At 40.2% G+C, this 13,732-nt stretch overlaps 1 protein-coding gene across 4 annotated transcripts in view; it reads left to right on the top strand.

Annotated features, from left to right (window-relative positions):
- MAP3K15 (mitogen-activated protein kinase kinase kinase 15) overlaps window positions 1–13,732 on the top strand; it is a 177,432-nt gene that overhangs the window by 55,136 nt on the left and 108,564 nt on the right. For 3 of the 4 annotated variants that reach the window (XM_030574386.1, XM_030574378.1, XM_030574360.1), the window contains 2 exons: window positions 4,870–5,009; window positions 9,788–9,811. The exons of the other annotated variant lie outside the window; for it this stretch is intronic. In XM_030574386.1, coding sequence (XP_030430246.1) covers window positions 4,887–5,009; window positions 9,788–9,811 — 147 coding nt within the window. In that variant the 5' untranslated portion in view covers window positions 4,870–4,886. The remainder of the gene's footprint in view (window positions 1–4,869; window positions 5,010–9,787; window positions 9,812–13,732) is intronic. 4 annotated transcript variants of the gene reach the window in all.

The raw sequence follows: 13,732 nt of genomic DNA, 5'->3' as shown, positions 1-13,732 counted from the left end.
ATCCACTTTGAAATTTTCTAGTCACAGAAATCATTTTCAGAAAGAAACTATTTCCCTCTCTAGCCATGATATAACGGGGCAGCTAAAAATATCTTTTATACTTCAGAAGAAATGAGAAAGCACGGATGTGTCGGGGTGGATTCTTTGATAGTAATGAAGGTGATTGCGGCTGCTCGAGAAACAAATGCCATCTGAGTAGCATTGCTTCTAAAATAGAATATTTTGGTGTGTCTGCTGTCATTTTAATTAAGTGACTCCCCCACACACAGTGAATACACTGTGTATATCTTTTTGTAGTATGTTTTTTAAAAGCTTTCAGTGGAACTGTAAATGAGCAATTTTATATCCTCTGTATCAAGTTTTTTTAAGAAAACATAGATCAGGCAGTACTTCAAATCTTTGAGAACTTTATTATTAACAGTTATTAGATAACTTTATCAGATGCCTTCGTGTGTGTGTGTTTTTTGGTATGAGAGGGACTCTAAGATACAGTCCACCCTCTTTAACAGACCCTGACAATGTCACCATTAGTTTACAAGTGTCAGGAACTCAGCTGCCTCTGGGCTTGGTCGTCTAGCAATCCAATGAGCTTGGGTGAGCCAAGTAAACCTTCACTAAGTGATGCAGAAAAGCCAACTGCTTATGACCTGTAGCAGCAGCAGCAGCACTGTGACTGCTCAGTGCATTCCATGCCCACAGCTCTGCCAAACCTTCTTCCTGTCTGGCCCTTGTTTTGACCTTTGCCTGCTCTGCTCCAGCCATAGTACCCGCCTGCCTCTGACTGCCCCCACAATTCTAACGCCTGGCTCTGACCACTGTCTTGTCTTCTGACCATGCCTCTTGTTCTGCCCTCTGACTTTGCTCCGATCACTAGGTTGCACCACCCAGAGCGTAGTGTGTGACGGTGGGAACTCCTGCTCCAGGTTTTGAAGCACACGCCTATGATAAAGGAGGCTGAACCTAAGTTTGAACAGAGAGACCATGGCAGCACATTTGGTGTACAAACTGTTCTGCCATGGAGGATATGAGCCAGATAAGAACTGCAGATGCATTTGATCATCATTTGTGTAGATGTCACTAGAACTGTGAGATGTCCCTGTGGATCTCAGGACAGCTGTAAGTAAGGTAATCCTTGCTTTTTTGCAATAATGCTAGATCTTCAATTCAAGTGCAAGGTTCCTTTGTCACTCTAAGGATATCTGCAGGGTTATGAATATTAGCATTACTGTAGGGTGGGATATGGCAGTTGGGGTGAGTGTACTTCTGGAGGTGCTGGGTTAACCATCAGCAGAGTTTAGTGAGCCACCCACAAAGCTACATGCAGCAAAAAGATGACTGTGCCCTTGTCAGTAATGGGATAACAAAATACATTAAAAGCCAGTATAGGTGACCATTGACACTCATTGGTATCAGCAGCAGCAACACCAGTCAGTTGGCAAGAGCCTCTGGGCTTTCCTCCTTTCTCAGCAAAGGAAGAGAACTGAGATTTAACCACATCATGTTGAGTATTTGTTGCTGCCATGTTTTGCCCCAACCTTTTACTACTAGTTCTGTGACCCACTGGACTCAAAAGTCACACTTCTGTCCTGAATTAACACAGCTAGTGCATAAATAAAGCTTTCCTTTCCATTCCCAGTCCCTCAGTGTACCCTTGGAGAGGATGCTTAGAGTGCTCCAGGGAATGGGATGTCTCCTAGCTGTTCTAGTCTAGGTCCTAACCATGTCAAGAAGCCAGTCCTGAAGTTTCTTTCTGTTTCACCATTAGTAACTCTGCTTTCAGTTTCCTCCTTGGCTCCCACTCTTCTTCTATATCGTGCCCATTCAATTCCAGGGGCTCTTTGTATTTCTCTGTCATGGCTGCCATGAGATCACATGAAGTCAAGGTACCGATACTAAAAACAATTATTTTTAAAAGGAGGAGGATGGGGAAATCTTATTCTCCTTTCTGCCTTTTCTTGTGATGCTGCTGTCACTGTCCTGTTAATTTTGTTCTCCTTAATAATTCTCCTTTATTCTCTTTTCTCCTACACAAAAAAGTCATTATCTTAGAGTTAAGGTTCCCAAGTGTATTTTTTCACACCAGTGCAAACACTAAAAGAGCAAAGGAATTGAAGTAATGCAAGATTCATGCTCAGTGCCGTACCATCAGGATGCTCAGCTACACTTCTACTCTAGTATGCACCTTTAAAACCAATTGAAAAAGAGGAGGTAACGTTTTCAGTTGGCAGGATGAAGAAAATTTCAGATGAAATGACAACCAGGAAATACAGAAATAATGCAGAAAATATTTGCATATGATTTTGATCTTGCACCAGTTCTACACCAATTCAACTTCTTTTGATCAGAACCTAATGTCCCATTATACTACTAGAGTGGCAGAAAAGGACCTTATACCTGCCCAAATGGACAGTTAAGGATCCCATGCCTAAGCTGTGCTGATTGAGTCAGTGAAATAACTCCTGATTTTTAAGTGAGGTGAGAATCAGGCCCTTTAACTTACTGTGGTATTCTGTAGTATTGGTGCTCTATGTTTAAAGCACCCAATTGGAGAGAACCAGGAATACTTGTGCATAGTAGAACCCAACTCTGAATCTCCTTACTCTTTTGTTAAGCTAGCTTGTGTTATTATTAGGGCCCTACCAAATTCACAGTCCATTTTGGTCAATTTCACGGTTATAGGACTTTTAAAATGGTAATTTTCATGTTTTCAGCAATTTAAATATGAAATTTCATGATGTTGTAATCGTAAGGATACTGACCCAAAAAGGAGTGTAGTGGGGGGGTCTGCAAGGTTATTGTAGGGGGGTTGCGATACTGCTACTCTTACTTTTGTGCTACTGCCGGTGGCAGCACTGCCTTCAGTACTCTCACTCTGGAAAGTGAAGGCAGAGCCGCTATCAGCAGCAGCGCAGAAGTAAGGGTAGCATGGTATGGTGTGCCTCCCAGCTCTGAAATCAGCACAGAAGTAAGGGCAGCAATAGTGTGACCAACCTTGTGACCTTCCTGTGACTCCCTTTTGGGTCAGGACCCCCAGTTTGAGCAATGCAATCTATATAGTATAGGCTGAAAGTATACAAAAGACCAGATTTCACAGTCCGTGATGTGTTTTTCATTACTGTGAATTTGGTAGGGCACTAGTTATTGTTTTAACGTGGCTTAATTGACTGCATTTAACATATATAATTATGTGTTCGATTTACTTGCTAGAAATCTCTTAGGAAAAGCAACTCTGTTTTTGGAGCTGGGAGAAAGAAGCTCTTTTAAATGATGTTTAAAAATATTGTGAAAATTTCTTTTCACACTGAACAAAAAAACCTTCTCTGCCTATTGAAAATAGTAATAATGAATATACAGGGATGAATAATGTCTGCCTGAAAAGCAGGTGTTTGCCTCTGCTTTTATTATCAAATTATCAGTTTAATGGATTAAATTATGTTCTTGCTGCTTCATACATCACCATTTAACATGCAGGCAAAGAAAATAAATTTCAGTTGTAGACTATATTATTTGCTTGGTGATGCATTATGAATTTGAAAAATACAACTTTGTTTCAATAAATTATATTATGGTTCATCAACAATGCATATTGCTAAATGCAGTATCTATGTCCTACCTGCACACATTGTCTAAATTCTCTCATCAAGAAGGTGATTTTGATTTCACCGCATTATGTTTCCACAAAAACAATTTACACAGGCACAAAACCCACATTTCTCGAGTTTTTAGACTTCTTTTTCTGAATGTTAGTATGCAGATCCATAATCAAATTCTCTAAATTTCCCTTAGTTATATACCACTTACATTTCTTAAATGTGGTGCTGAATTATTATAAGGAAAAAAAATGTAGATTTTAATGTGTATTCAAAGCACCGTGTACTCTACATCTAGCCCTTTTGGTTTCTATGGGTATGTCTGTACTGCAGCCAGGAGGTGTAATTCCCAGCTCAGGTAGGTGTACACATGCTAGGTATGCTCGAGCTGTGTGCTAAAAATAGCAGCATGGCCGCAGTGGGATGGACAGCAGTTCAGGCGAGCCACCTGGAGTGCATACCTAAGATCTCAGATGGGATTATACTCTAATGGCCAGCCTGAGCTGCCACCCATATCACTGCAGTCACACAGCTAGTTTTAGCTTGCTAGCTCAAGCATAGCTAGTGTGTGTTCATCTACCTGAGTTGGGAATTATGCCTCCCAGCTGCAGTACAGACATATAGCCTGTGACATTCTGATATTGAATTCTTCAGCAAACTGGGAACTCTGTGGAAGCTTTGAGAGGACCAGTTGAATTGATTGGAAAGTACACCAAGATGTGGCTGGGAGGCACCCAGTCTGGTTTCGGTTGTGGGGACAGAGGATTCCTCTCCCTACAGCCCCTATGATTTTTGAAGGAAGTGAACAACTAAGGAATGATGAAAGGAGTTGGTCTCAGGAGGTGCCTCAGTGTCTTGGTACATGATTTGGGTCACTTGTGCATTAATATGAATTGGCTACTGACCTGGTGGCTGGCTGGTGTGGTTTGCCAAAGCGGGCCCTTGAGATCTCTTGCTGTAATGGCATAGGGGTAGGCAAATGGGACTTGCTTTCCCTCAGATACAGCATTCTCCTTTCTGGCAATAGTAGTAACTGATGGTGATAACACTTTAGCCATTTGTTATTTTATTTACTGCGCGTGTATGTGTCTGTCTCTTCCCTGGCTGATGGGAAAACTTATTTTTAAATAGACCAAATGCCTTATTGAATGTATGGATTTTGTCTGTTGCCCAAATTTAATTCCATTTTTCTTTATTTTAAATTCTGTAAAATAAGAATCAGCTTGGAAGTGAGTTTTGGTTTTGTTTTTAGCTGTTTTCCCCCCGCCCCTTGTTACAGATGTTGCAGTAGTGGATATGAGTGATGTTTCCAGACAGCCATCACTCTTCTACCACCTTGGAGTGCGTGAAAGCTTTGACATGGCCAATAATGTTATACTCTACCATGATATCGATGCTGACACTGCGCTGTCACTTAAGGTAAGGTCTTCACTTCAAAATCAATTTTAATACAGATGTTGCAAATGTAGAATCTCATCCTGCAAACACTTGTGCATCTTGGAAGCTTTACCCCTGTGCATTGACTACTTAACAAAATGGGAGTATTTGTGTTTCTAAAATGACATGCAGGCATGTTTATAGGCCTATAATATGGTAATTGTTTTTCTTCAAACTGCTTGACATGGAAACAAGTGTGTAGTTCTGATTTTCATTAGCTCAGTCACAAGTAAGGTTTGTTTCTTTCTCTTGACTATTGTTAAGTATGCTGTAAAAAGATTTTAGGATTTTTGTTTAATAATGACACATTTCATTTGATTTAGGCCAATATTTGAACATAGTTTTATTATTAGTCAGCGTACTCATCTCCATTACTATAGGTTTGCTTTGTAGTTTCTAGAGGCTGAGTGGGTGAAACTGTATGCACACACACACTCAAAAATTCATCTGCTGTTGCTGTGGGGTGAAGATAAGAAACATGTCATCACAAAAGCTTTTTATAAGCTTGTCATTTAATTTTATACTAGGTCAGGGATCGGCAACCTTTCAGAAGTGCTGTGTCGAGTCTTTATTTATTCACTCTAATTTAAGGTTTCACATGCCAGTAATACATTTTAACATTTTTAGACGGTCTCTTTCTATAAGTCTATAATATATAACTAAACTATTGTTGTATGTAAAGTAAAAAAGGCTTTTAAAATTTTAAGAAGCTTCATTTAAAACTAAATTAAAATGCAGAGCCCCCCAGATTCGTGGCCAGGACCTGGGCAGTGTGAGTGCCACTGAAAGTCAGCTTGCGTGCCGCCTTCGGCACCTGTGCGATAGTTTGCCTACCCCTGTATTAGGGCAATAAATGTTATTACACTGTAAGCACTCTGGCTAGCCATGGGCAGACTGCCCTGGACACAGATCATAACTCATGGGTACTTCTGTCCATTTTAGCAGAATAGAGGAAGACATCCTCTTCTGTGCAGCAGATTATCCCTACCTTCTTATCCCTACCTTCACATCCTTTAGTCTCTTTGCTGTCCCCACTGCTAAAACCTTTGTCGCAGAGTCATAGAGTTTAAGACCAGAAGAGACGACTAGACCATCTACTCTGACCTTCTATATGTCATGGGTCACCAACCCCACCCAGCACCCACACATTAAACCCAGCAATGGAAATGAGACCAAAGTAAACGAGATAGAAAGAAGACTGGACTAATATTTGCCACAGGCAGAGAATCGGAGGGTCCAAGTTGCACTAGTGCTCAAGGCTGTGGTAATGGCAGGGAAATGATTACTTGAGAGAGATGCAGATGATCCTGGCCAATGTCATGCATCCATGTGCTGCAGAACATTGAAGAAAAAAAAATATCACTGCAAATTTGATCGACGAAATTCCTTCTGAATCCACATATGATGATCAATTAGGCCCTGAGCATGCTAGCAAGAAGAGCCAGCCAAGCATCTGAGAAAGAGAATGCTCGATGCCATATCAGAGCCCTGGCCCTCCATCCCCAGTATCCCATTTCCAGTCTTTGCCATCCCTCATGCTTCAGAGGAAGGAGATTAAAAAAAAAATATCTCCCAGAATACATTGGAGCGGGGAAGGGAAATCCCTTTCTGACCCTTACCAGTGGCTGGCTGAAACCCTGAAGCATGGACATTAGAAACATAAGACACAAAATTAATTAAGTTGTTTGGCGTGACAACTCCTATTGGGAGACTGTCCCAGAACCTTACCCGTCTCATGGTTAGAAACCTTCTGCTAGTTTCCAGCCTGAATTTTTTCATGGCCAGTTTATATCTATTCTTGTTCCAACAGTGTCCTTTAGCTTAAATGGCTCTTTGTTCTCCCTGATATTTACCCCCATATAGATACTTCTGTATCTACAGAGAGCATTCATAATCCCTTCTCAACTTTTTTTTTTTTGAGAGACTAAACAAGCCAAGCTCTTCCAGTGTCCTATGATAAGATAGGCCCTCCATTCTCCTGATCTTCCTAATAGCTCTTCTCTGCACCTGTTCTAGTTTAATCTCAACTTTCTTGAATTGTGGTATGTAAATCAGCTTCTGTAACAGATGACTGGAGGCTAGCTAATGTGACTCCAATTTTTTAAAAGACTCCAGAGGCAATCCTGGAAATTACAGGGTAGTAAGCCTAACTTAGTACCAGGAAAATTTCTTGAAACTACTATAAAGAACATTACCAGACCCAAATGAATACACTTTGTTGAGGAAGAGTCAGCATGGCATTTGTAAAGGGAAATCATGTCTCACCAATCTGTTAGAATTCTTTGAGAGGATCAACAAATGTGGACAAAGGTGATCCAGTGAATATAGTGTTCTGGGATTTTCAGAAAGCCTTTAACAAGGTCTATCACCAAAGGCTCTTAAGCAAAGTAAGGGATAAAAGGGAAGATTCTCTCATGGATCTGTAACTGATTAAAAGACAGGAAACAACAGGCAGGAATAAATGGTCAGTTTTCAGAATGGAGAGGTAAATAGCAGTGTCCCCCAGGAGTCTGTACTGGGACTAGTGCTGTTCAACTTATTCCTAAATGATCTGAAAAAAGGGGTAAACAGTGAGGTGGCAAAATTTGCAGATGATACAAAACTACTCAAGATAGTTAAGTCCAAAGTAGACTGAAAAGAGTTACAAAGGGACCTCACAAAACTGGGTGACTGGGCAACAAAATGGCAGATGAAATTAAGTGTTGATAAATGCAGACTAATGCACATTGGAAAAATTAATCCCAACTATACAGATAAAATGATGGGACTAAATTAGCTATTACCACACAAGAAAGAGATCTTGGAGTCATTGTGGAGAGTTCTCTGAAATCATCCATTCTGTGTGCAGAGGCAGTCAAAAAAGCTAACAATGTTAGGAATCATTAGGAAAAGGATAGATAATAAGACAGAAAATATCATAATGCCACTATATAAATCCATGGTATGCCCACATCTTGAATACTACGTGCAGTTCTGGTTACCCCATCTCAAATAAGTTATATTAGAAATGAAAAAGATACAGAGTAGGGCAACCAAAATGATTAGAGGTATGGAACGGCTGCCATATGAGGAGAGATCAATAAGACTGGGACTCATCAGCTTGGAAAAGAGATGACTAAGGAGGGGATATGATAGAGGTCTATAAAATCATGACTGGTGAGGGGAAAGTAAATAAGGAAGTGTTATTTACTCCATCACATAACACAGAAACCAGGGTCACCTAATTAAATTAATAGGCAGCAGGTTTAAAACAAAGAAAAGGATGTATTGCTTCACACAACACTGTCAACCTGTCTCATTGCTAGGGAATGTTGTGAAGGACAAAAATATAACTGGTTTCAAAAAAGACATAGGCCAGGCCTACACTACATACTTACTTCAGTATACGTTTCTCACAGGTGTGAAAATCCATATCCCAAGCAATGTAGTTCTACCAACTTTAATCCCTGATGTAGACAGAGCCAACATAGCTACCGCCTCTTGTGGAGATGGAGTTATTAAGCCAGCATGAAAGCTCTCTCCCATTGGCTTAGAGTGTCTTCACCAGCAGCACTGCAGCAGTGCGGCTGCACTGATGCAAATTTGCAGTGTAGACCTGCCCTCAGATAAATTCATGGAAGGCAGGTCCATCAATGGCTGTTAGCCAAGATGATCAGGGATTCAACCCCATGCTCTGGGGGTCCTAAGTCTCTAACTGCCAGAAGCTGAGACTGGATGACAGGGGATGGTTCTCTTAATAATTGCCCTGTTCTCCTCATTCTCTCTGAAGCATTTGGCATTGGCCACTGTCAGAAGACAGGATCGTGGCGTTAGACGGACCATTGGACTGACCTATTATGGCTTCTTATGATGATCAGAGTTGTATACAATACTCCAGATCATGTCTTATCAATGCCTTCTATGATGCCTTCTTACTTCCATGCCTTGGTCTTCTCCTGTCTTGATTACTATAACCTCCTCTTCACCTGCTCTGCTTTTCACTTTTTCCCACTCCACTGCTGTGCAAAAAGCCATTGCTAAATTCTGCTTATTGTCATAACATTCTAACCGTGTTGAGCACCGAACATGAGGTTCTTCGTTATTTTTGTCTCTTCTCAAATCCAAATTCTGTCTCATTGTCCTCTTCTCCTCCCAGCTCAGACTCAGAACCTTTCCCAGTCCTCCTTTCATCTTTTTTCTACACTCAAGCCATCTTGTATTCTCCTTCCACTTGTCCATTGAGCATGCTTTTTCTTTCCTTACGGTCCCTCCTTGAAAACAACTTCTTCTAGAGAGCCTTCCTTGGTTCTCCTCATGGCAGCCACCCTCATCTGAAATGATATGCTATTTCTTGTATATCTTAGGCCTGGTCTACACTGGGGGGAGGGGTTGATCTAAGTTACACAACTTAGTTGACATACTTAGATCAACTTACTGTGGTATCTTCACTATAGTGAGTCGACAGCTGCCCCTCCCCCGTCGACTCTGCCTGCATCTCTTGTGGCGGTGGAGCACAGGAGTTGATGGGAGAGTGCTCGGGGGTCGATTTATCGCATCTAGACTAGAAGCGATAAAGTGATACCTGCTGGATCGATCACTGCCCGCCGATCCGGCAGGTAGTGTCGACATACCCTTAGTTTGTACCTTTACTGAGGCAGGAAATATGACTTACTCAGTCTGTAAAGCAACATCCACACTGATAAGACTGTGCAAATTATTTTTATTGAAAATAATAATCCAGACAAATGTTCCTAAACTTTTCCTTGATCTTTGTTTTCCAGGACATGGTATCTCAGAAAAACACAGTAAGTATTAAATCCTGATTTTTTTTAACATAATATGAAGATGCCACAAATGATTTAATTTGAAGTGACTAACATGAAAAATACCCCGTCAGTATTGCATAAGTGGGTTTGCCAAGTCATGCAGTAGTTGCTATAATGTAATTAAGAAGGCTACTTTGTTTAGGTGCAGTATAAATTACTGTAAATCATGCTGACTTCCTCTCCAAAGCATGTTGTTGGTGACATTTTCAGAAATTAGTTTGTCTTTGTGACTATTGGGAAGATGTAGAAAATAGAGTTTATTTGACTACATGACCCTGGAGGTCTGGTGAAAAAGCTTGAGAGAGATTTTAATTATTATTATATATTGTAGATGGACAACCAAGACAGCACATTTAAAAAGTTTTATTGGGGTGTGTGGGGGGGAGTGCATGCTAGGGTGCATTTTAAATTCCAGGAAACACATAGAGAGAGATTCATGGTTCTGACAAAAGACTTGTGGGTGCAAAAGCTTGGTTCTCACAACAAAATTATTAGTGTTACATTTTCTTAATACCAACTAAAACTAAACAGACCAGGAAACAAGTCCAGTATAAAACATATTTTTGGATGTTTTAATTCTATTGCATTATATTTATATGTAGACTCATATTAAAGGATGATTTAGCTCTTTCTGCAGTTACATAGCTTATTATACTTCAGATCATTAAAAGTGGCCATTCCCAATTTAATAGTGTACTTTCTAAAGTTGAGAACTGACTTAATTTGTACAAAGCTGAAACCTTGCTTTATCACTTTTTGTTTCCATTTGCGCATACACCTAAAACTTGTATTCTATTTTGCATCTACAGAGCAAGAATAAAGACATGTACTTGTTATTTTGTTGTTTGAAAACAAACAATTTTAAAACTTAAATTGGAATTACAGGTTAAATTTGGTAACTTTAACACACTGTGTAGATAAAAAAGCTGCTGTGTAGACCAATATACAGCTAGATTAGACTAAGTAAACATGAGTAAGGGATGTAGGGCCCTCAACCCATTTGCTTGGCCTGCCTGGTAAGGCCCATTTTAGCTCCAGATGTGTTATGGAGTATGCCCACCACTATCTCTGAATATGCTCCCTGCAAACAAGGGTAAGGGGTATGGGTGGTGGAACCTTGCTTCTGAACCCCATCTACCCTCTAGCTGGCCTAAGTAGCTGGCTAGGCGCTAGGAGGAGAAATAAACTGACTTTTTCCAGAGCTACACTCACTGCATCCCTACCCAAAGCAAGAGAGGAGCACAGGAAATGTGATTGGGTCACAGTTTCTTCTAGGGGTTGCTCTTGGGATGGAGCAGTTATGTGCTACCCTTCATTCAGGACTGATCACAAAAGCACCATCCAGCCTGTAGTAACTTCTGACACCTTTTACTAAAAAGTGTTTACTGGCATTTTTTTTTTTGATAAAATGCCATCAGAGAGAGTTACTAGTTTTAAGTTCCAAGCATGTATTCTTGACTACTTTTTATTTTTTTGGGGGGGGGGGCAGAATATGGGTTGGTTGAAATTTGATAGTAGATTATATTTAAATTTATATTCTTAATTTGTTATCTCTGATCAGTTTTATCTGAGATTACTGTGACAATGTTGTAAATAAACTAATTACACTAGTAGATCAAAGTTTTATAACTAAGCTGAAATTACTGTCTCTCTGCATAAACAAGAGTCTGTTTTTTTCCCCTTCTAGAAGTAACTGCATGCTGTAGACAAGACTGTGTTTTGTCACTGTTACAATATTCTACCATTTGAAGCTTTTGGATAAGGAGGGTTACTTCACTCCTTGGATAATTACAGTGTCAATGTAATGTAAATGTAAATCAGATGAAGTGAACTGCTAAGTAACCCTTTAGGTTTAAATGGCAAATATTTACATTAGAATTAATGTTGATGCTGTGGTGTTTGTTTTTTGATTTTGTTTTCTGATTTAATTGTTCTCCATTGGGGAAACCCCAACACAAATTGGCTGTGCTTTCTGTGGGGCAGTAGAGATCAGTAGGGGAAAGACTACTTCCCATCCCTGCCCTGAGCCATGGAGAATCCACAGAGCTGCTACTGCAGTCTTAAGGCAGTAGTGATGCCTGCAATCCCTTATGCTTTGTTGGGGGAAGAGGGCAACTGAAACTGTCCCTAGGTACATCATCCCTTTTTCCTGGCAGTGCAAAATCAGTCTCCTGTGTGGCGTACGCTAGGTGCAGAGCCACTGTCCAGAATCCTTGCCCTTGAAGACTTAATATTTTAGTGTTGCCCTTTATTCTGGAAATCTCAAATCCCATAAAAAGGGCAAAGAAAATCACAGTGTAGAACAGTAGTTGGAACACATAAAGATGTAAACTAGATGTCAAATGTTTCCTTTGCAGTGATTGTTTCTTCATTCTAAATTAATAAGTAAACCTAGAAAAATGATTAATGTTTTCCCTTTAAAGAAAATGTAAATCATTATACTAATTCCGCTTCAGGGAAAGAGGGAGTAGAGAGAAAGTTGAACGTAAACGGAGAATGCTACATTGGAAATAGTCCAGCAGTTCATTTGGGACTTGGCCTGGATCCATAGCTGAAACGCGAAAACCACAGAGCAGCTCTGTAAGGCTGAGTGATAAGATTGCAACATAGATTTAATAACTGATTTGAAAAGTGTAAGGGTGGGAAAACTGGCGGATGTATCTTCTAACATCAATAATGAAATATTTTGAGATTGGGATAAGAGTCTGTTCTATTTGACTTTCCCCAAAGCAAGCAATTAAAATTCTGTGTTGCTAATTTACTGCCCCTCTGAGATGTTTAAAGCATGCAATCTACAATTGGGATCTCAGTTCCCAAGACAGAATTGCCCTAGCATGTAACTAAAGGTCAAAATTCTCTATGTCCCTTCCATTAGGTCGTTCTTTTTGTGTGGAACTGATTGTAGCCTTAAAGGCAGTCCGCTGCTTATTTCACTCAGAGATGGTGTAGCTCTACTGTTTCTGTCAAAGTAGTTATTTATAAAATAAATCACAAATATCCAGCCTTGTGGAACAGTCTCATCTTCATCTCTCTGTTACCATGAAGCAATGAAGGTTTGGGAGCTGGCTTGAGGATATATTCTTGGACTTGTAGAGAGTGTCTATGGGGATAATGTATTTTATCCTTAGAGGGAAAGGATAAACTTGTGTGTTTTATTAGGCTTCCTAACTTCTCCAAATCACAACTGGTGGATTGTAGGAGTGCAACTTCAGAAAAACATGAAAACCAGAGCTGGTCAAAACCTTGACTTTTCACAAAAAAATTTTGTAACAAATTTGTCATTTTTTTTGGGACAAAGAATCAAAAGTCAGAAAATTTCTCCTAGATTTCATGAAAACTAAGGCACAGGACCTAGGAAGAAGTGGGATTAAGCCATTTTTAAAGATTTCTAGAATCAAAGGGCAGATGGACGGTGCTTTCCAGAATAGTTCTGGCCCCGACTGCCCATCCTTCATGATACATATAAATAAAATGTGAGGGTGGTTAAGCAATGGTACAAATTGCCTAGGGAGGTTGTGGAATCTCCATCACTATTGGTTTTAAAGACAGGTTAGACAAACACCTGTCATGAATGGTCTAGTTATTACTTAGTTCTTCCTTGAGTGTCGGGGACTGCACGACATGACCTGTTGAGGTCCCTTCCAGTTGTACATGTCTATGATTCTATGATAGTGAGACGCATTTGGTTTATTTGAATGTGGGTAGTGAGGGGTGGTGAGTTAGATACAGCCCACCCTGGAAAGCAATCACAAAATCATAGATATGTCCAACTGGAAGGGATCTTGAGAGGTCATCAAATCAAGCTCTCTGTGCTGAGGCAGGACTAAATAAGCCTATACCATCCCTGACAGGTGTTTGTCCAACCTGTTATTAAAAATCTCCAGTGATGAGGATTCCACA

The sequence above is a fragment of the Gopherus evgoodei genome, chromosome 1, assembly GCF_007399415.2.
Source record: "Gopherus evgoodei ecotype Sinaloan lineage chromosome 1, rGopEvg1_v1.p, whole genome shotgun sequence".
Taxonomy (NCBI): domain Eukaryota; kingdom Metazoa; phylum Chordata; order Testudines; family Testudinidae; genus Gopherus; species Gopherus evgoodei.
Note: the sequence above shows the minus strand (reverse complement) of the source record. Positions and strands in the feature narration are given on the sequence as shown.